Source organism: Chaetodon trifascialis, chromosome 11, assembly GCF_039877785.1.
Source record: "Chaetodon trifascialis isolate fChaTrf1 chromosome 11, fChaTrf1.hap1, whole genome shotgun sequence".
Lineage (NCBI taxonomy): Eukaryota > Metazoa > Chordata > Actinopteri > Chaetodontiformes > Chaetodontidae > Chaetodon > Chaetodon trifascialis.
In genome coordinates, this window is record NC_092066.1 from 24,384,085 (window position 1) to 24,408,795 (window position 24,711).

Below are 24,711 nucleotides of genomic sequence, written 5' to 3' on the forward strand. Positions count from 1 at the left end.
GGATGTCACTGCTATGGCAGGCTCAAGCAGGCTAAACTGAATAGCAGCATCACACAGCTGGTTTTGTTTTAATGAACTACCGTTAGTGAAATCAAAGGTATTACACTTGATGGAGGAGAATACAGGCAACTGACAAATGAGAAAACAGGCAGTCCCATTTTTGGATGTTTATTTTTGGCTGACTGTTATACACAGCACGCATGTAGAAACAACAGAAATGAGGTCGTGTCTGATGTAAAAGTTTACTGTATTATTAAGCTTCAGACTTTAACCTTTAAGCATTAACCTCACGTTCTTTCTTTTCTTCCTGTACTTCAGTGTGATAATCAACATTTGACAATGATCATTATCAAACCAGCATCAACCAGAAGAACCATTCTCACGAGTGAGTTTTTTTTCCTCATTTTCAGTCATTAATATCCAGTAAAATATGCAAATGCTTGGACTTCCTACGGAAATTGAACCCTATGTTATGTTTTGGCCTATCATCAGGTGCTGCAAGGAGCAGGCAGATATGATGTGCACTACATTGTATCTGCTCAGATTTACCTACAGTTATTGGTCCAACTGGCAACTGGCGTCTTACCAATAACCATGAGCTAGTCACCCCTCTGCTATGAGAAAAATGTCTTGAATCATGTTCCTTGACCTGTCTTCTTAAATAAAGGAACATGGTATCAAAGCTAATTTGTGTAATTAGTGTAGTCAGGTCTATAGGGTGATCAGGTGGACACCCTCTCCATTATGGATGTTTAGTTGAGTTCAGCCCATGATACTGAGAAGGCTCAACAGACATTGTTCAGACATGGTTTTTGTATTAATTTGTGTGTGCAGGATCATTTATATAACATATATATAATTTTATTATATAATAGTAACAACAACAGCTGAACTTGAGCACTGACATACTGGCTGTCAAAGCAGCCACAGCAACTGTCCAGTCAACAACATGGAACGACTGCAAATGAAGAGAGGGAGACGGTGCCAGCGGCCACACTTCACGTGTTCATTCTCAACAGTATGCTCCACCGTCTCCATTTTCCCCAGCACCCACACACTCAGCACACGTCCGACAGCCCATTATTGCAAAAAACCTGATGGTCCAAAAAATGTCCCATTAGCCCAAAAGCCCAGTTGTCCAACAGGTGTTGTTCTGAAAGCCCTTTATTCCTAAAATACACACTCTTGCATCAGAGCTTATGTTTGTAATGTTCTTACTTAGAGCCAAACCGTTATCTTTTCCTGAACCTAACCAAGTAGTTTTGATGCCTAAACTTACTGTAACCAGCAGCTTTTTCAAAGCATCATCACTTTCTAAGGTTTAGCATCATAAAGTGAAATGTTTTGAACTCAGTGGGAAATAAATAAAAGATCATTTATTAATATTCAAATTAATCGCCAATTCTGTAATCATTTCATGGTAACATTAGCGTGATGTATTTTGGTTTAGGTCCATGTTGACTAATGTATAAGCATGTGCAGGCACATGCTGAATAATGTATGTGCCGCTCTTTAATGGCTTTTGTTCTCATTTCATCTGAATTCAAAATGAAAGTACATGATGCCATATGGAGCTGTAACACACTACTACTTGTTCATAGCTCTAACATTTCGGAGTTGATTTATATCCAATAAATATTCACTGAGCAAAAAATAAAAGCAAATACTAACTCTGTATTTACAGTTATTAACACAACACACACAGTGCATAGTTCAAGTAAACATAAATTAAAAGAATTAAAAGGCATCTGCAGGACAACTTTGCTGATTCGAAGGTTTTTTAATGAATTATTCAATAAGAGCTTCGAAGTGCTACTATTAAACATTAACAATGGCACTGAAAATAGAATGAGAATGTTGACATTTAATTAAAAATGTATAAGAATAAAGTAAATATATAACTACAACCAAAAATCAGAATCTGAATATGTAATATAGATTTGCTTTTAAAAGAAAACCAATTCTATGTTTGGCTGAATGGTAAAGTTCCTCATTCTTTCTGCTGTCTGGCTTTGCTGAGTTTGGAATGATGCTCATATTCCAAACTTTGCACCAAAATGTTGCCAGTTATGGTCTTGAAAGTTTTTTCAGTTTTGTTGCCATTAAATGTCAAATTGCAGCAATAGAAGACAGCAAGGCCATTAGGAGACCAGCGTTTCCCAGAGCCAACGCAGCCAAGATGAGAGACTTTATGAAGGACGCCTGAAACAGAAAGCAAGGTCGAAGTTAGAAAATAAACACAACATCTCAAATCCTTTCCTGACAGAACCTTCACACAGCAGTCAGTACGCCCGTCTTTAGCCAAACACACTCTAAATGTCTTCTGACTGAGCCCAATTTTATCAAGGATGCACTTCACATCAACCAGCGGTGGTATTTGAGGATATCAGGTAGACTCACAACTGCCTGGATGAAAATTTGCTGGTGTTGTTTGTGATGTATGGACCTGTTAATCGGCCCTGACAGGGAACTAGCAGAGCAGCTGAATAGCCAGTGACTGAGACGAACGGCCTTATCTCAGTGAGCTCTTTGGTAACATACCACTAGAACTGATGTTATTGAATCGTTTTGAAAATTAGATTTAGTTTGTTCCACTGTGTTCACCAGCTAGTTGCTAACATGCTGTTTGATGTTTGTTTGATGCTGGCTAGTTATAAAAAATGGGCTTGAAAAGAGCAGTGAGCCCAAACATCCTGTGTGAAGAGCTGCTGATAATTCTCTGGCTTTGTCACTACGAGTACCTCATTTCACACACAATGAGTAATGTGATCAATTGTTAATAAACATATTGATTATAGCCCACAGTTTGACAAATATGCTTAGAATCTTTCATGACAAGAGTTAGATGAGAAAATTGATATCTCTTATAAATATGAAGCTACAGCCAGCAGGTGGCTAGCGTAGCTTAGCATAAAGACTGAAAATAGTGGGACACAGCTAACCAAGCTCAAAGTTTACACCATCACCAAGCAGCACCTCTAAAACTCACAAATGGACTCTTCTAGATTATTAGTATTATTATTATTACTAGTTTAATCTGTAAGAACCACTGAACATAACTATACTTTGAGTGCACAGATCTTAACATATTTCATTAAAAAATATAAATGAATGAATCACAAAAACAGACCGTGTTGAATAAGTCAGTGCATTTTGTTTAGACGCTGAAGTGTAATCACCAGAACCTGGCTGTGCTGTTGGTATCACTAAGAACACTGTAGTCCTTACTACATGAATGAATGAATGAATGAATGAATGAATGAATGAATGAATGAATGAATGAATGAATGAACGAAGACATGATTGATGTTGCCAACACTTTATATGACAAACATTAGATCAAATCAACAGGGAAACAGTCTTTTTTTTTGCAGCTGATACCTACCCACTGAGCGTACTGTGATTGGTCAGAGAGGATGCCCTGTGTGTCATCTGATCCCAGTGCTGCCGGTCAAACAAACTACAGTTAGAGTTGCATGCAGGTATGTGGGGAAGCAATAAACAGTGCTCTCAGAACTCTGCAACATCATGATGAATAATTCTTCATCATATTTAGTCCAGCGATGAAACTCTAAACGTACAATCGATTCAATTCAAGTTTTCGTACATTTTTTGAAGTATAGGTGCTTGTGCAGCAGAAGGAGGATCCTAAACGAGGCCAGCCATGTCACATAGCCAATCAGAACATGTGTTGCCCACGGCTGGGGGAGGAGCAGTGATGATTGATGCGTCCCCAGGAACATGGCCGCCACTGCAATCATATAGAAGACAGGATGTTGGGTTTAAGAAATTATTAAAACATGTTTGTCAGATCTGTTCAAAATGTATTTAAATGCAGACCAACCTGCCATGATCTCCGTCACAGACCCAATTCCCCAGTGGGCCCAGTTAAAGATAAATCTCCTGGATAGAGATACAAATTATACCAACATATTGATATACCATAGTAACAATATCATTACAGATAAATGCTTGTTAGTCCATGGTGATCTTCAAGCTAATCTTCAATGTCAAGGTTCATGGATATGTGAGTATGAAAAGAGATTGAGGTAACGTTCCAATCCAAATCCTGAAGCAGGACTGAGATATGCACAGCTGTTCTGGGCTTGTCTTCCTGTGGGTATAAAACTGTATAAAACAGAGTTTTTCCCCAAATGAGACTTTTTAAAGATCCCCTCCAGACATGTTCTAAGATGTATCTCAAACACTGCCCTTTGATGAATAATGGTTACTAAAAAAGTTCAATCTTGTTAAAATCCTTAAAATTACATCTGCTCTTCCCTCATTAAAAATGCTGAATCTATGATTATGCAAATATATGTTATATCAAAGGTTTAATTACTACGAGCAGTGTTTGTGCACTGGAGGCTTCAAGTTTCCACATCATACTTGTGCAATTTGAATATTGGAGGCCAGGACTGGCTTCCAGATTATTTGTGCTGTCACAAATGATGCTTGGAGGCCTGCCTCTGAAAAACTTTCCACTTTAACAAATTCATGTGAAAACATCCTTCTACTGTCAAACTCTGCACATACAACGTTTTGCACAGTGAAGTCAAATGTAGGAACAAGAAGAAAATCAGATGGAGGGGGCCTTTAAAAATGCATTAGAGCACAATGGGGCTTTTTGGAAAAGTGTCCAGAGTGAAAACACCAACAGCATGTTAAAAAAGGCAGAGTGTAAGCCTGGCTGAGGGTGTGTAATTGTTACAAAGACAGCACAATATAGGTGTTATCATTAACTTTTGAGGTCACTCTTTTTTGCTCATTCACTTGTCTGTCAACAGAAACAGAAAAATATATGAATGAGAAAAAAATCACGTGTTTGACTGTTTTGTTCAGGTGTTTTAGTTTACAATGAGAGAACACTGTAGATCCATGTTTCAAAGTCTGTCTTTGTACAACACTTACATGCTCATGCACATTGTTGACCCCAGATGACCTCAGAACCTCAGAACCTGCATGAACTTTGCAGCTGTTTCTGCATGGAAAAGTAAGCAGTGTCTACCTGTGTGAGTCAGGTGATGGTCTGATCATGGCCATTATTGGTTGAATCAGAGACAATGCCAGAACACAACAGCCAAGGTATGGATGGACACCTGCGTGCTACACACACACACACACACACACACACACACACACACACACACACACATACAATAAAACAGTTGTGCAGTAGCTGATAACTGATCCTACATCCCTCTCTGGTGGTGATGTTGGAGTATAACAGCAGGGTTGGGGGCCTGTTTATGGGTGCCTCAGCCGATTTAAAATAACATGTATATTAATAAAATGCACACACACATACACCTCAAACAAATGTTCTGAACAGACTGCAGTGGTCTCATGTGAGTCCAACACTACTCCTGTAGTTATTCTATCATTGGAATACATCATGTGAAAATGTACAAAATGCTAATCTGAATCTTATTCACTCCATCAGTGTCAAATTCTATTCTATTCTATTCTATTCTATTCTATTCTATTCTATTCTATTCTATCACCATACTAAGCTAAGCTGAAATTATGGCCCAGAGTATGGTCCAGATCAGTCATTTTTTCTGTTATTCTGTTCAGCATCATTTTAATAACATCCAAAATTTTCCAGTGCAAAATAACTCAGAACAGTGTGAGTCACTGGGGCTTTATCCCTGACTAATCCATTTATTGCCCAGAGGTAACTCTGTGTGTGTGTGTGTGTGTGTGTGTGTGTGTGTGTGTGTGTGTGTGTGTGTGTGTGTGTGTGTGTGTGTGTGTGAGTGTGTGTGTGGGGACTATGTGTATACTGTACCTTGCTCCAACCTTGCCTGTAGAAAAATGGGAGGCAAAAGGCTACAATGGTCAAAGTCAAAGTTAGCATCATCAGGCCTCGGTGCACCTACACACACACACACACACAAGAAATGACAATTTAATGACGTTGAATGCTATAATTGCGTGTGTGTGTGTGTGTGTGTGTGTGTGTGTGTGTGTGTGTGTGTGTGCGTGCATAATATCTACCTGGAACCACACTTTCTGGCCAAGCAGACTTTGCTTTGGCCAATCAGGTTTGTAGAAGCTGGCAATGAAGGTACCAACACTTCCTGTTAGCATCCAGGCTAACAGCATTAGTGCACCTACAGAAGCAAGTGTAGGAGAAGTAAACTTGTTTGTTACAACCATCACCAAATATTACACTGTACACAGTTTAAAACACCATGACAAGATCGTAAGTCGTCCTTATGACCATCTGGCTGGGTATCTTGTAATTCTAATAATGTGTGTTCTGACACATGGCTGTGTGTGCAACATTGACTGTGTGTAAAGAAATCTGATTCTGATTACATTTACGTATTTCCATACGTGTGTTGGAAGTAATGGAATCATCTTGTAAAGTCTTGATCCTGGGGTTAATGTGTAAAAATGAAGAGCTCCCCTCACCATGCATTTTCATAATGATGGGACCCCGGGAGCTCCTCAGGACCTCAGGGGGTCCAGTGATGTGTTTTCTCTGGGTGGAGATTAATGGCTGGCGACTATGTTTCCGTATTTCACCTAGAGGAGAGACACAAAAGGATGTTTATGAAATTCCACAGAGAAATTTCAATTTTAGCAATTCCTAAACATGTCAGTAAACTGATTTCTACTCCCCCTGGTGCTTTCAAGTGCCACGTAGAAGTTTTCTGTCTTGTTGTTTTGCAGTCATGCAAGGAAGTTTTCAAGTCATATAAAGCTGACAGTATCACCAGGTTTACACACACTCAAAACAGAACCAAAATCTAGAAAATGAATCCTTGTCTATCAAATGCATGTTAAATATAGGACACACAATAGCTACTTATGGTTAAACTCACACTGCAACCTCTCACTTGCAACCCCAAAGCTGGACAAGTTTCAGGACGCTGGTAAGAAGGCTATCTACCAGTGTTGCATTAAGGTTTTGCACCTGCGCTCTCTGGCAGAGCTGAAGGAGTCGAGGTGGACGGAGTTTTTCGGCCCAGACACCTCTCCCAAAGGCAGCTGGTGGTCCTTGTACAAGCTGCCCCTGGATAAGCGGGCAGCAGACCTCCAATGGAGGGTTGTACATGGGGCATTAGCTACGAACAGATACAGAGCACACCTTGATCTGAGCTGGGGGAGGAGTGTGGGTTTTGTTCAGACTCTGAAACAATTTTCCATCTGTTTGTCCAGTGTCCGCGGCTGGCTGCGCTGTTTGAACTTTTAAAGTCCTGGTTTCAGGCCCTCGGGGAAGATTTTTCTTTTAGTTTGTTTATATATGGCCCGAGATATAGTGCAAAAAAGAAAATGTTGCACACTTTAATCAACTTTCTTTCAGGGTCCGCTAAGTTAGCCATCTGGCTGAGGAGGAAAAATCTGGATAAAGGTGTCGGCAGTGTGCAGCCATTGTTGGTGCTGCAGGGTCTGCTGAAGGCCCCACTAAAGATTGAATACACATATTATAAGATGGTGGACAATCTGCAGACTTTCAGTCACATGTGGGGCATTGGGGGGGTTCTCTGCTCTCTAGGGGGCAATGGAGAGCTCATTACTAATTTTTGAATGTTAATGCTGGAATAGGACAGACTTTTTCTTTTTCTGTGGTGTTTTTGTTTTTCTTTCTGTGATTCGGGAATATTTTAGCTCATTGTAAGAAGGGATGAGGACTTGATTTTGTGTTAAAGTTGGCAAATAAATGGCTTTTTAAAACCACTCACACTGCAGCAGCTTCACAACATTTACTCTTTAGAGTAACACTGCAAGTAAGTAATGTGTGAGAATAAATTCATGTTATGCACTCATACATTCTTTCAATTTTGCAAGGTTATGATTGTTATTCCAATTAACTATTAACCAAAAGAAGAAGCCCTTAATCACAAAAAAAACAGTGAATAAGCTTTCTTTTACTTTATGTGCTCAACATTTCAACATTTTCTGTGGATGACATCCTGTTCCCAAATAAAACTCATAACCATTCCAAAATAAGATGCTGATAAAACTGTAATGAGATGTAATAAAGCTTTGACAGACTGATAAGAACTTCAATTAGTCAGTCAAACACAGGATGACTGCCAGGGTCAGCAGGTTCAGTTTCCAAGGTCACGTGTGTGTGTGTGTGTGTGTGTGTGTGTGTGTGTGTGTGTGTGTGTGTGTGTGTGTGTGTGTGTGTGTGTGTGTGTGTGTACTCGCTTACCATACTGAGCATGTCCACTGGTTAGAAACAGAAAGTACTCTTGGTCCAGATCATAGCGGGCTGGTTCCTGATTGGTCAGTTTGACTGGTCTACTGAACCTGCACTGAATCGCTCCATCTGCCAGCCGCCATGACACAGAGGAGAGACCAGCCTGCAAAAACACACACACACACACACACACACACACACACACACACACACACACATATTCACACACACACACACACACACACACACACACACACACACACACACACACACACACATTCACACACACACACACACACACACACACACACACACACACACACACACACACACACACACACAAGGACGGTTCTTCATGTGTGCTGCTGCTGCTACAGTGCAGCATGCAGTATCTCACGCTGTCCCTAAGAAGCCGGTGCAAGCGCAAACTCAATTCCAAATCATGGATCGATTACATCCACCTCTCTGCTGAGTAATAGTCCAAAGCCAATCCATACGCAGCCGTGAGGGGCATGAGCTCCTCCTTGGGGAAATTTCTGAAATTGTAGTTTTCATATTCATAAGCAAAGGTCAAACAAAGCAACAGCGCGTAGCCTCGTGCGCAAAATTCAACCATGATAAGATAATATCCGACAAATTAGTCTGCTTCCTCTGTCGCCTTCTCCGGACCCGGGTATTTCTAATACCATCATTTCAATGGAATCTGTTTGGAGTCCTCTGCTTTCACAAAATGTGGCACGCTCTCCTGGGGTCATATCAATTTTGAGTCTTAAAATTCGGGGCTACAAACGCTAATTTAATACGCAGAAAGAAGTGCCACAATTTTCTTACACTAAAAGCACAATCAGAGTACAAAAACAAAGCCAGTTTCTTACTCCCAACACAGCAGGTTGTTTCTGCAGGAGGTCATGCAGCTGCCCTTTGAGTCGGGTAGGAACTCTGAAGCCTGGTAACATCGTATCCTCAGTGGCTCTCTACAGCTGCCTCTGCGTCGCTCCTCATCAGCTCCACGGATGTGCATGCCAGCATCGGCACAGGCACATGAGAGTTTTTCCGAATAATCTTTTAAATTTTAAATTGTAATTCCAACATGGGACGGACACTACTGTAGTCGTAAATGACCAGAAACATTGAAAATCATTCACGTCGATAAGGTGGACCAGATTTTAGATATCTTTCACTATAATGCAAAGATATAGCATCACCACAGATTTGAAAAGCATCTTGGAACAGAGTAAATTCCTAAACAATAAAAGAATAAGGTCAATAATAAAATCTGAACAAGTATATGGTATCTGTATGAGATTTCCATCCGTTAATGCCGATTTAACAATTGTTAGCCGTGCTGTTTGTAGCCGTTACTTTAAATCTTTCACCATAGATTTAAAACAATGGCTAATGTTGCACCATTTCCACCATTATGGGACGCGGCTCCTCCGATCACAGAGGCTTAACGAATCATTTCTTCCCGGCATTTTCGGTCAGTTTCGCTGTCCACACCAAGTGTGACGTCATGTGATGACGTCACAGGACGACGTCTCAGCATTGAAAAATAATCGCTCAAGATCAAAGGCCAAATAAAAGAGCTCAAGATCAAAGGTGTACCAGTGCCACACTATAGAGAGAAATCGAGTTAGAGAGAGACATTTCATCACATACTAGCTTATACACAAACAATCCAATGGCAGAATACTACAGACAGAATGACAGAGATACTGTCCAGACAGAGCAACCTTCTCAAGGCTCGCAAGGAGATGCAGCAAGAAAGGCCAACGAGGTCCATCCACCTCCCACCCATCTCCAAACCACCTGAATACACCCCAGCCACCATGAACAGAGACAGCACACCTCGTGAAACTTCCAACGTTTACATATCTGTTGGTGGATACGTACTGCCTCAAACTTTAAATCGTACCCATGAAGATTTTCTCAGTTACATCTATGAAGGTCGCGGATTTGGCAGTTCTCATTCTCCTCTTGCTGCAGAGGAGGTGGAATGTGTGACAGACAGGCAGTCACCTGTTGTCATGAACATATTTGAAAAGTGTCACAACGAAGGCAAGATTCGGAGGTTTGAGTCTCAAGTCCAAGTGCTCAATGATGCTTCAAGGAATCTTGAACAGCAGGCCTTGAACGCACGGCAAAGGGAACTTGAGAAGCATCAAGTGAAAATGGAGCAGCGTCTGGATGACGAACGGAATGCAGAGGCATTCGCCGCAGAGATGAGACTGAAGGCTCAGCAGAGGAAAGCATACATCATGCATACTGAGCAGGTCAATGCCTCCCGCAGAGCTGCCAATCATGCCGGCCTCCAGCGGCGGAAACCTGAGGATTATGACGCTGCAGCAAGGCTTAAAAAGAATGATGAGTGGGACCACGACTTCCGACAGCATACTCAGCCTATACTCCACAAGGCCGCTGAGGACCTCAGGAAGACAAGGGAACGCCATCACGGCAGCTTGGCATCCATCCACCTCCCACCCATCCCCAAACCACCCAAATACGCCCCAGCTAGCAAGGATGCAAACACTACCACTGAAGATGGTCTCAGCCGCATCCTTGCAGGTACCGGACTTGGCAGGCCTCATCCTCCAGATACTCCCCGAAATGGCACCCCAGGTGCAAAGAATGGATCCAGAGGAAGTTACACATCTGGCAGACCTCAACCTCGGAATATTCCTCTCACAGGCACGCCAGCTGCAATGAAAAGGAACAGAGGAGTTCGTGAAACTGCTAACGTTTACACATCTGTTAGTGGGCTCACACTGCCTCAAACTTTAAAACCTAAACCTCCACCCGACGGGAACCCCACATTATGGACCGCTCTCGAAAGATGGAGAATGTAGGATGATCAACCATTGCATATTCTCCTCATGTGTGTATGGGTTTACTCTGGGTGCTCCAGTTTTCTCCCACTTAACTATTCAAAAAAAATTAACATCAAGTCACTTGAAATCAAGAAATTTGCAACTACACCAAAACCAAAAGCAGTAATAAGAAATAGACAATCAATTTGGACAATAAAGAATAGAGAATAGATTCTAAATAATAAACTAAAATATTAAATCATGTAAACCACAAAAACAATAAGAAATAAATAATACAAAAAAAATTATGAAAATAAATCTGAACTTACGTCATTGAAAATTGCTTTCAAGTGTGTGTTGTGTATGTTGTTTCATGTTACAGTTTAACCACAGTTAGACTGAGTGCTGTAGAAATCCAGCTTCAAAAAGATCTAAAATAAACAAAATGGAACTAGAGCAAGAAATTGTGACAGTAGGTCTGTGAGGCTGTTAGCCATCTTAATTTAGTGAGTTAGCAGAGAATATTGAATCTCCATGAGGAATCTTGATAGTCTAAGTTTGGTAGATGCTTGTGATGGTCCAGAAGAAGTCCACCACCGTCGATACACACATCTCCACACCACTGAAGAACCTCATCAACTTTGAGTGGGACTTCTAGTGGAAGTCCAGGGTGCATTCCTCTCCCTGAAGCTAAGCATGCACCTTCCTCACGGCTCTGTTTTTGGAGGTAAAACACAAACCTATCTCACAGGATTATTTTAAGGTTGTAACCTCTTCAGTACGGTGCCCCCTGTACAGGGGGCAACCTGGGATGCGTGCGCCATCGATGATCGAAGGTCACACTCGCGAGCACCAGTCCTAACTTGTAGCATACTGAATAAGGTGAGAAACTCAGCTAAAAGCTTCTACCAAGCATTGCCACCAAAACGAAACCTAATTCATACTGCAATAAATTATATGGGTATATAAGGAAAACACGAAAACAGCGTACGTCCAGTTTAGAGCGTCTGCTGTGTTCACCACTTCATACAAACCACAAAAGCCTGATATCATATGAAAGCAGAGAGTCTGACGATCACGACAATGTCTGCCTCCTCACTGTGCGACCAAAACTCGCGAGCCAGCAGCCAAAGAGTAGCAGAAAAATATTTCTCAGAAGCATACAGTATGTCTTACCTTTGCTGTTTTATGGTCAAAAGTTATATTCCAGCTCGAAAAAACGCTGCTACAGTCTGCTCCTATGACTCTGCATTATTTTACGATCCACCGCGAGGGTCCTGCTTGTTTCCATAAAGAGGAGGGGGTTTCAAGAGTGTGTGGGGGCGGGGGGAGTGCACGCAGCAAATACCCTATCTTTGGGCTTACTTCCTTCTGTATCGTCATTGGTGTTTCTATGGTGAACTTGGGTCCTGCCCCCCAATGACCAAATGGGGGGGGGGGGGGGTACTGACTACTGTAAGTACGCAGTTAGTTTCACTTCTTCGTGTCATTCACAAGTGAATAGGCAGAGCGCTTACAGAGGCCCACAGACGACCCTGCTAAGCAGGCCGAGGTGTTATTTTACTGTTTTATTTGTATTTTGTCCTTTCATGAGAATAAAAACAACAGAAAAAAGAAAACGGCGCTACAGAGAAGATTGGTAGAGCCTGTAGAGAGATAATGGTACTCCGCTCAGAGTGTCCCTCAGAGGATTCTTTATCGGTTAAACACTTATTTTCATTGTGCAAGTTGATTGTTCAGAAGTCAACTTCAAGATGGTACGATAAATCACTTCTAGCAATAATTTGGAAGGAGAAAACTTCAAATTTATGTCTCAGGAGTTTATTGCTGTCATTTCTATCAGACACTCTTCGGCCTTGTTTCCTTGTGTCTGCACATTCTTAAAAATATTGCATGTTTTGAAACTCACAGAACAATGAAGTTCACATGTTTTAAATATTTCAAGTAATTGTATTATTGCCTATTAATTATGCATGTCTACTATAAGCAGTAGGGATTTCAAGTAACCCCATGAGCAGAATATTAGTGTAATATACAAACAATCACAGAAATATACTGCATTCATTTTTACTGTAATAGACTGTGATATCGTTCAAAAGTATGATGGTTGTAGAATTCCAATGTAAGGCTGGTGTTTCTGCTGCCAGCATTTTATTGTTATTTTACAGGAAAATTCATGGTTGATATCCTCATATCAATTGCTAATAATTCGTTTGTTTATCAAGAACTGATTTTGTGTGTGAAAGTGAACGTGAGGAGCCGCATCTGTCTTGTTGGTCCTCTTGTTGTGAGCTCCGGTAAAAAAAACAATCGGGGTTATGGTACTGATGCCAAATGTTTTACACTACCGTGGTGCAGACTGTATCACTGTAATCTGTTTAGGATGTCTTTAAAAAAGGTCGCTAATCGCGCTAGCCGCGATGCTAACGGTTAGCGTTGTCAGTGCTGTTTATATGAATGTAGTAGTAGTGATAGCGTGGTGCAGCATTAAAGGTGCATCACACCCATTTCTCTTGTATTTAAATCATTGTGTTAAAGGAGTATTCACTCACTGTGATGTTTGACACAGATGCAGATAGGTTTATTTCATTGGTTGTTAAAATGCATATATTAAATAAATAGTGATATAGTTCATCTGATGTTTTTTTAAAAAAAGTAAATAGATTAAAAAGATGTATATTTAAAGGACAATAAGTTACATGTAAAAGCTGTTTAAAAGGATAAATAGTGCTTGAAAGAGAAATTATTTCATGGTTTATTTAAAATGTATTTTGTGATATGGGAATTCATGATGGATTATTCTTTTTATAGCACTAAAAGACTTTTGTTGTGATGCATATCAATCCATTTCACAAGGATTGGAGTACTTTGAAACCTGAGTAACTGGAAATACTTGAAAGAATACTTTGAATGAAAGATATGAGTAATGAGGTCCCTCCACTGGGCCCTCCACTGACAAACCCGAGCCACAGTGGAGGCCCTCCATTAAGAAACCCGAGCCAGTAACATTTGAAAGGCCCAATCCCGGAATTCCCACAGACCCCTAAGCGCTTCAGCAGACCATCACACAGACACGGTAAAGTTACCAGCAGGAGAAGACGACAGAGGAAGCAGAATATGTCGGATATTATCTTATCATGGTTGAATTTTGCGCACGAGGCTACGCGCTGTTGCTTTGTTTGACCTTGTTTTTATGTCACAATATGAAAACTACAATTTCAGAAATTTCCATAAGGCCCCTCACGGCTGCGTATGGATTGGCTTTGGACTATTACGCAGCAGAGAGGTGGATGTAATCGATCCATGATTTGGAATTGAGTTTGCGCTTGCACCGGCTTCTTAGGGACAGCGTGAGATACTGCATGCTGCACTGTAGCAGCGGCAGCACACATGAGGAACCGTCCTTTGCAGGAAACCGGGATCTCCGCGTCTACTGGTACGTTATGATGAGAGCGTCCTGTCACAAGAAGTGCAGAGCGCATTTCCCCGCGCTGCAGTTCCCTGTCCCCAGCAGACAGATCCTGGAGGACTTCAGAAGAAGGTCCCCCTACGTGTATCTGCACTTTGCGCACTTCAGGGTGAGACACTCTGTTTAAGGACACCTTATATCAATACATCATACCCGTATCTTCATCATCGCCCCTGACAAATGTTTTTAAATCTAAAATTATTTAAATTCTACACAGAACACACTGTACAGCACTGGTACCGGTCCGTGGGCCATTTGGTACCGTGCCGCACAGAGAGACACACACTAATGATGATAATAGTAACAATAATAACAACAAAAACCCGGGCCGGGATCCGACCCGGGATCTGACCCGGGACACACACTGATAATAATGATGATAACAGCTGGGCGAAGTCAGCTTGAATTAAAGGCATGATCTGGGATCGGGATCTGACCCGACACACATACACACACACACACACACACACACACACACACACAGATAGGACAACAGCAACAACAGTCTGGGGGTTTATAGCTTAAAATCTAATAGAATTTAAGAAGGAAGATTTGTGGAAATATGTTTATTTGCTTTCTTTGTGAGAAGATTGATCTTAATCTCATGTCTGTGCCCTCAGCACAGAAGTGGACTCATGATGTGGTTAGCCTAGCTTAGCACGAAGACTGGAAGCAGGAGGGGGAGATAGTGAGGCTGGGAGACACAGTTAGCTGTGCAGTGTCACTGGCTATGGTGCTGGTTTCCATACAGTATGGGAGCTCAGGTTTTGCTCTCTGCATGCACAATGATACCAAAATCAGCAACGTCACTGCCCACGGTTGTTTGACATGACATCATTCCATCTTACAGCTCGCCCTGAACGACAGACTGGTGCATTTATTTCTGTTTGTGTACAGATTTAACAAGCGAGAGGCATCTTTTAGTGTCGCATTAGTGCACCTTTATGCTAAGCTTTGCTAACATGACCTCAATATCAATCCACTTATGTGTCTCTTGGGAAGAAAGTAAATAAGAAAATGTGGAGTTATTCCTTTAAAAGATGTTCAGTTAGATCTCAGTGCTGCGTTTAACACTGTGGAAAAAGAAACTGTATGTGTTCCAGCACAGAAGTTGTGCTGCCCCTCTGTAGACATGAAGAGCTCAGTCTAAGGTAACAAAACATGATTCTTATTTTCAGGTGATTATACACAAATGAAAACATAATTATGAATATGAAATTCCATTTGTGCCATATTCTACTCACAGATCAGCCTAAATCTCACACACATGCCCTTGGAAGGCTTTCTGAGGTGTGTTTTCCTTTTGGGTGTCAGTGATATCTACTGCAGTATTCAGTGTTCATTCATGTTCCATTGGATTCAGTCAGAGAAAGTGTGTCACCTGTGACTCGTCCTCAGGGTGTGTTCGGCCACTGAAGAAGGCAGCGCTCACTGATACTCTATCCCCATCTTTTACACACATATACGCATCATCATTGCCCTACACACACACACACACACACACACACACACACAAGCACAAGATACACAGAGTACATACAGTCATATTCAGGTTATTAGAGGTGCAACATATTAGTAAATAAGGTGAGTCGAGGTGCATCTTGAAAGGTGAATCTGCTCCATATTTGAAGCAGACTGTTGTGGGACTAGCTTACCATCCATGTGTCCCAGGACAGTGCAAAGGAGATGTATCCCTCCGCTGGGCCACTCAGCTCAAATATTACAGACTGCAGAGAAAATGATAGTAGGTGCTATAGTTTTTTTTTTTGTTTTTTTTTCAATCTTATTAAATATATTGTTCTAATGATTCACATAGTTCAGTCTACATGTAGCCAGGAGCAGACATTTTCCAACGATGTGACATTACTGTATTCTATCGATAGTTACTGGAGTACTCCTCATTTGTTTTCCTGCACTCAAAGGAACTGAGACTGGGTGTGTCTGACAGTTGCTACATTACAAATGGAGAGTTATAGAAAGATTTTAGTGAAACCTAAAAGAAAAAGAGTGAGAGATCATCCTTCACTTTGGTAGTAGTTAGTTCAAAAATGAACTCAAAGCAGAATGGAACTGTATACAGTATTACAAGTATTACAAGCTGTCAGATTACCTTGAAAATACATGCTGTCTCAGTTTGAATGTGATGAGGACTGATTGATGTTAAATGTTAATGTAGCACGGTTAATTGTATTAACTGCACCAGTAAATGAAAGTCAAACCGTTTTGCCTGGTCCCTCTGTACTCATGGACAGGAAGAAGCACTGAGGATCTTCTTTTGGATCACAGCCTGGAGGATCCAGCAAGCAGGATTTTGATTGGCCACATCCTTCAGAACTAAACTAAAGGTGTAATATGAGAAGGCAGAATCATAACTTTTAATATTTTACACTCATTTCTCATTAGAGTTTCTCGATAACAACTTTTCAGATGGAGAACCAGTGTCACAATCACTAGTCCAAATGTTGTAACACTCACAGGCCCAGGCAGGGTGGAGGGTGTGGTTGTTGGCACTGGAGCAGGTGTAGTGTCTGACTGAGGTGGGTGCGGGGTAACACCATGCTGATAGACGATTGGGCCAGGCAGCTTCACCCAAAACTTATTGTAGTGGGCAACGACAGTCACACTGGAGAATACAGCCAGAGACACATGCATTGTAACAGTCCAAATAAAAATATGGAAACATTTAAGGTAAAGGCAGGAATTTGTAGTCACAGTGTCATGAAGACATTTCTTTATGAAAGATATACCCAAGTGTAATTGGTTTAAGCTGACAGCGGCAAACTGCATGACTGAAGAGTGTATACTGTATATCCAGTTTGTATCTAGAGGAAAAAGGCAGCACAGGCATACATAGTCACCATTCCTCCACCTAACACACCACAGAGTCAGGGGGGTTCCCTGGTGTCTCACGGAGCACAGACAGTTACATTAGCTAACTCTGCTGATAACACTCAATGCTGTGCAGCTGGCATTACTGAGTCAGTCTGCTGACTTCTTGACCTGTGCCACTGATTTCCACATGTCCAGTTACAGTGTAAACATTCACATTTTGAAAGAAATAAACTTACAAAAACTGAACCTGTGTGGGAGCATCTGGAGGAGCGTTCCAGATGACAACAACCTCCTTCAGGCGGGCATCACTCGTCTGGCTCACTGCTGAGCCCTGACACACACACACACACACACACACACACACACACACACACACACACACACACACACACACACACACACACACACACAAATGAAATAATATTGAAAATAGCACAAAGACAACAAATCAATTAAAATGTATAAATTTCACTTTTTTTGAAAATGATATCCTCATTTAAAATGTGATGCAGCAACACGTTTCAATAAAGTTGGGACAGGGTCACGTTTAGCTCTCTGCTGCACCACCTCTTCTTTTAACAACACTCTGAAAGTCTCAGTCAACATTTGATGTTGTCATTGTGCTAATTTCAATTAAATATGGGGTTTCAGTGTTTTACACAGCATCCCAACTTCTTCAGGAACCAGGCTGTATTTAATAGTATTTACTTTTTGTTTTTAAACTCCAGAGTACTTCATCACTACCAGTATGTGTGTCTTTGTGCGCATGTGTGCATATGTTCACCTGGTGCTTATTACAGGTAAGCAGCTGTGTCCTGATGGGATTGGTCAGGGTGAAGCTGCCGACTGTGGATGCTGAGCCCTGATTGGCTGCATCTCTGGCCTGAAGTAGGAAGCCCTCAAAATATGATGTTCCAGATAGGACGACTGGAAAAGGGTGTTTCAAATAGTAAAAAAGAAAATGATATTAATGTAAACAGTCATTTTTATTACACTGGGTTTCGTTGATATGCACATATCAGCAGTGTTGGGTTTAAACTTTTCAACAAATGTTGATGACTCACAGTCATTAGTTACCTTGTATCCGATCTGTGGGACGGAATGTGGTGGTGTTGGTGTCTAGGCGGTAGGGGCTGTGAGTGGTCTGACCCTGGGTGCGATGGTGGGGTTCCATGCTGTCACAGACTTTGGTGACCTTGCCGTTGGCATAGCAGCCTGCTGGCACCCAGTAACACACCAAGATGGAGAGAAAGAAAAGACAACACGTGCCCACAGGAGACATCTACAGAACAGTGTCAGTGTACAGTGTTAGTCACTACAAGGTGTCAACAGAGTCTGAAATGAAGAAGACGTCATGCACACCTCCACAGAATAAATTCAACCATGATCACAAGATTTCTGGACTGATCTACAAACTGTTTGTCTGTATCTGACAAGCTGTGTCCAGACTGCCTTTGCAGCACTTTCTAATGAATCTAGTCCAACATTTCAGTATTGCACTTGTGACGGCCTGTTTAACTTGTTGCCTAATTTCTCTCCAGTTGACCCTCTCCTGGAGTGACAGCAGTCCAGGGGCCATCAGAGCTGCTTGGGAACACCTCTAGTAGGTGTGACTTTAGTTATAAAAGGGGCTGGATGAGTACCTCTCTTCCTCTTCTTCTGCCTGATGACTGAGCAGCATGCTGACCCCAGGGCATGCAATCAGGTTTTCTTGGTTTGGGTTTTCTTTATAATTTGACATGCACACACTTTTCTCACCCGTACAGGCATTTCACGACACAGCAACATAATTTTTCATTCAGTTGTCTTTATGTTGAGTTAAATAAATGATCAAACTGACTGACAGCATGTGTGGCTCCCTCCTTTGTTACAAACTTTGAGCCAGGTTTGTAACACACATGAAGTTTGAACTCACTTGTTCTCACTCACTTGTACTACAAGAAGAATGGTTCAACTGGATGCAGCAAAGGCTGGAATATGGTTCTAAGGGTCAAGCTATAAAAACCTCCTACACTTCCCATGATGCAACATTAGCATCTTTTCACCGAAGGCTCTCTGCTGGTATACCCCCATGTCACTGGAACTCAATGCCTTTAGTTTCACGGGCTTTCTTTTACATATTGGTGGTCTCTTATCCCAGGTTGGGATATCCCCCACCATTAGGAGTAAATCAGAGGAGTTCCTCTTTAAACTCTGAGCTCCACTCTCCAGATTTAGTCATCTGAAGTTTCCTACTGAGCAGCTCATGTAAGTACAGATCATTTTCAGAGCAGACTTTAGGAGTAACCACTAACACATTGATGGCTCCAGTGTGTACCCCAGCAAGCCATGACAGTGGGTCAGCATACACAATACTCAGCACTAGCGCACTGTAATAATATGCACCTGATGTTATTTATTATATTCGGTGTCTGCTATGAGTTGTATTCAGAAGAATTTAAACAAAAACCAACCTCTGAGAATTCTGCTCATGTAGCCAACACTGTGGGACATTTCAGGTCTTTATAACACAGCCATTCTGAAAGATGAAGTATGGCTGCAACCAAGTCACATCAATATGAGCAACCAGCTGAGATTAGCTGCTCTTGTACTTACAAGTAGCAGCTAATTCCTGATAGGATTATCTGATCTAGCTGTGAAAGTGTCAGCAAACTACTGCCAAACCTTACATTCCCATCACCTAACACTTGATATCAGAGGTATAGGCTACTGTATGTGTTGGTTATGTTGTAGCGTATTAAACTCAAACCACTATAACTCAATCCCTTTATAATATGAGGAAATTAATGAAGAATCTCTGATATTATTTATAATTTTAGAGAAATAGCAGACTTATCCAGCACTTCCTCCTTCACTGCACACCACACAGACAGTATCTCCCTTCCCCCCTTTTCTGAGCAGATCAAAGCATATCTCAACACGTGTCCTCAGTAACCCTACAACATTATTCATGACAAAACATATTTAAGCAGAGAGGACAACAAAGACCTCATTTAAACACTAAATAGAAAGGTTTCCATTCTATTGTAATCACTGTAATACATTTTTAATGATGGCCTTTACCTTGACTTTGGTAAGAATCCCCAGCCACCACCAAGTGAAAACTGTCATAGAAAAACATTTAAAAAAAAGAATACTCTACCTCTAGACAAAACTTTTAGAGGAAAACCTCTGAACCTGAAGTGAGCGATAAGGCTGTTGTACTCACCACTCTGCTGCAGTACAGGGAAAAACTTCCTCACTTTGCAGAATAATTTCCAAGCGTGACTATATATGTGAGTGCAATGTCATTTCCAGTGTTCCAGTTTCGTGTGTGTGTGTGTGTGTGTGTGTGTGTGTGTGTGTGTGTGTGTGTGTGTGTGTGTGTGTGTGTGTGTGTGTGTGTGTGTGTGTGTGTGTGTGTGTGCGTGCGTGCGTGCATGCGAGTGCATGTGTTTCAAAGTGTAGCAGGAGGTACTGTTGCAGCATTTTTACAACCTGCTGGATGGACTATTGGAACATCCTGATATGACTGCGGCTCACTCTGGTGCAGAATGCTTACATTGCCTTTACCATCATATATTCCAGAACCTTGGTTATATGGACCCACATGTTTCAAAGTGAAGATGAGAAAAAACACGTTTTTAGGCCCAGTGTCATTTATTGTCCCTTGTACCATCATGTGGCAAAATATAGGAAAGGGGAGCACATTCAATTCAACAAATGCAACTTTGAGTAGTTTCATTTTCACTGTACTTCCACTGAAGGACAGTAGAGACAAGAGTGTCCAACATTACACTCTGTTTGCTAGCTATTTTAGTTTTCTTCATGTTGTCATCTTCCCAGTGTGAGTGTGCTACAAACTGCAAAGACCAAAGCAATGTGTAAGGAGGAACAGTATAGTGCTCAACCGGAAAAATGCTAGTCATGACAAGTCATTTCCCACTGAGTGTGCCTCAGCATCCCTAGTTTCAGTGCACACTCATGGTTTATATATGAATATGGATTCATCATTTCTGCGGATCAGATTTCAGAAGATGACACTCATTTTATGATTTACTCTGACGAGTCTGAACTGTGTAGAAGTTATTACGGACCTTTGTTCAAACCAAATGCACACATTGCTTATCAGCAACATACTGCTACAAAGGTTTTTGATTAATGGCCTTTTCCCCTCTGATAGGATGATACAGAATGTGCAGTCAAATTCAATATATGTCCACATTTTTTGCATTCAAATTATACTTTGAATCTTAGACAACCCCAATTTAAAACAGGAAAAGAAGGCAGTAATTTGCAAAGAACTGTGTTTGCTAACAACGGTTTGAAGTCAATGTGTTCCTGAGTCATTGTAGTAATTTCCTTTATCCAGTCATGTATTCAAAGTGGTGAACCTCTCTCCATCCTTGCTTGTGAATCACTGAGCCTTTCCAGGATGCTCCTTTCATACCCAGTTGTTACGCTTCCCTTTTCCAATAGAAAATGTAACACTGACAACCAAAGAAAAAACTCAGAGCGGACGTGAAGCAGTCAAGAAAAAGAGATTTATTTACAATATTTACATGAAAAGGTAAATAACAGAAGTGGGTTTGAAAAAAATATTGGGGGGGGGGGGGGGGGGCTGTAGGGGTGGTACCAAACAAAATAAACAAAGTACACAAAAATAGGGCCTAGCTCAAAAAATTACAACAGTGGCAACAACTCATAACCTAGTGAAGTAACAGTTTCCTTCTACATGCGTGAATGTATAGGGTACCCCAGCCTTACCTCAGGCCTACCTCCCCACCACAAACCTTCCTAGACAGCAAACAAAGTCAGAGACAAGAGCAAAGCAAGAGAGAGGCTTTTAAATGGTGTCCTCTGTCTCTGATTGGTTACTTGGCTGGAGTGTGAGCCAATCCACAGCTCTTCTGGAGCTCACAGGTGGCAGCCAATCTTTCACTTCTCACCTGCAGGACAAAGGGAAGAGAGAGCGCGTGCGCGCGAGAGAGAGAGAAAGAGAGAGACAGACAGACACACACACACACACACACACACACACACACACACACACACACACACACACACACACACACAACACACACACACACACACACACACACACACACCTCTATACACATGACACAATCATGATACTGTCACCTCTTACCAATCAACCTGTTTACCTGTGGAATATTCCAAACAGGGGCCCGTTGCACAAAACTAGGATAAGGGATTAAGCCGGGATATGTTGGTTATCCAGGCTCAACTTATCCGTGATAAGTTATGGGATAACTTAACCGTATGTTATGGGATAAGTTACCATGGAGATTTATTCTGTGGAGCCAGCCTGCTCCAGGCCAGGCTAAGTTCTATCCCTTATCCCTCATCCCTTATCTCAGTCAGCAGTCATCACAAACGGAAACCAATAGTTATTCCACTGCCCACTACACATTGTTATCACATTCAACTAGATCCACGGTCATTATTTAAACATTAACACAGAACATAAGCATCATTAATTTCAATTTTAATTAATTTCACTAATTTCAATCATTGTAGATAAATGATGATTTTAGATGACGTTGCAATCATCAGATAGACAGTTTCCCATAGACTATGTATAAAATACACATCCAATATAAATACAATTACACATCAAAGAATAACATGATGTTCCTTTATTGAATAAGGATAAATCAAAGTATCAGTTCCTTTCAAAACTGAACTCACACAGTGACTCTACAAGATAGAAAGCACAGAATCAAAGCATATTATACAACACAAGAATAAATACACATCCAACGGTCTGTATATAATACACCCCACATGTCTGCACACTGAAATAAATGCAGGACAAATCCGTACACAACAAATGAACAGACAAATGAATGGATGCAGTAGCCTCCCTGCAAGGTTGCATACACACAGTATACAGCACAAACATAAGAGGCCAAATCAATCTAAATTGAAAAAAAAAAAAAAAACAAAAAAACTCCACAAATTCCTCTGCCAATGCAGGCCATATTTACCTGAAATTCACAGCATGCGTCTCTGCCAATGCAGGACATATTTAACTGAAATTTAAAGCAAGCATGTTAACTAAAATAATTTAACACATATTGGTCTCTGACCAGCTGACCACTGTTGTCATCAGCAGGATTGTCCCAGTCCATGTGTGATGGCACTCTGGGGGCCCTCTCCTTCCTCAGGCAGGCCACATTGTGGAGGACAGCACAGGCCACAGTGATGTCACATGCCCTCAAAGGGCTGACCCGTAAGTCATGAAGACAATGAAAGCGTGCCTTCAGGAGGCCAAAGGTCATTTCAATCCTGGTCCTTGTCCTGGCATGGGCATGATTGTAGGCCTGCTATGCTTCCTGGGGGTCTGTGTATGGTGTCAGGAGAAAAGGCTGGCAGGCATATCCCCTGTCCCCCAACAAGACACCAGAAAATTCACCTGTCAATACAAAATCTCATCATCACAACCTCATAAATAGAGTGACATTCTTATTCATCTCAAAGGGAAATTATCAAGGAGTTATACAGTCTGATTTGAGAATTAACATAGAAAATATAAACAATGACCTAAATCTGTGTTTTGTTTGCATCGATGAAATGTATCAATTGAATCTTAGTGGAGTGGAGATGCTCTACTCAAACGTTGTAATGTTAGTGCAATAACATTTAGAAAAAGCTGTCAGTTACAGTAATCTGACTAAGAAGGATTCAGGTTCCATTTTCGTTTGCCTGGTCTTTGTCAGTGGATAGCATAATCCTGGCCTTATGTTACCAGCCAGTGTCTTTGCAGTGCAGTCCTACTGTGCTGCTCTCTGTGCAACAACTGCACTGCAGTGCCAGCTTATGTAACCCCCCCTCCTCTGTTTATGTGTGTACGTGATGTGTGTGTGTGTCTGGTAAAGCTTAGAAATTGCGCAACAGAAATGATGCAAAAAAAGACACTGTGTGAGCATTTTGGCAGCAATTCCCTGTTAAAACGTTTTAGTAAATGCTACAAATACAAGAGATTACATCGGTTTTTCCAGTACTATACACATCTACTGCTACTTTCAAGCAGATTAGATCAGTAAAATAACTGACAAATAAACATTGCTGTTTGAAATGCTGTGAAAATTCATGGTAACAGAAATATAATTGTGTCCTTTTACACCTGTTCTGATATATCCATATTAGAAATATTAGTATATTGGTATTCTTTAGTCAATGTAGACACAAGGCTAGGGTCCAGGGTTCTAATACAAATGCAAGTGCTCAAAGGGAATTAATATTGTTCAGTACTTCAGCAACCACAGATGAAGTTCTTCTGAGCAAGGCACTACATTCCATATACTGTGTAGCTTCTGGATCTATCTTATGAAATAAATATGAGCAGTACACGAGCACAGAGCTCTCCGTTATTACGTTTTTGTTCCATTTTACTCCAGTTATTACGGTAAGGGACCCGGATTGCTGGACCACGCCCCCTC

The 24,711-nt window shown here is 41.3% G+C and overlaps 1 protein-coding gene across 1 annotated transcript; it reads right to left on the reverse strand.

Moving 5' to 3' along the window:
- Window positions 1–2,109: 2,109 nt before the first annotated feature.
- frrs1a (ferric-chelate reductase 1a) lies at window positions 2,110–19,036 on the reverse strand. The gene is made up of 17 exons (XM_070975071.1): window positions 19,025–19,036; window positions 18,344–18,548; window positions 18,051–18,193; window positions 17,503–17,597; window positions 16,910–17,057; window positions 16,654–16,773; window positions 16,090–16,161; window positions 15,816–15,914; window positions 8,171–8,321; window positions 6,421–6,534; window positions 6,001–6,116; window positions 5,792–5,878; window positions 5,009–5,106; window positions 3,845–3,903; window positions 3,608–3,751; window positions 3,386–3,444; window positions 2,110–2,202 (listed from the first exon to the last, which is right to left on the reverse strand). The coding sequence occupies exons 1-17, from the start codon at window positions 19,034–19,036 to the stop codon at window positions 2,110–2,112; spliced, it is 1,815 nt and encodes a 604-aa protein (XP_070831172.1).
- Window positions 19,037–24,711: the final 5,675 nt, after the last annotated feature.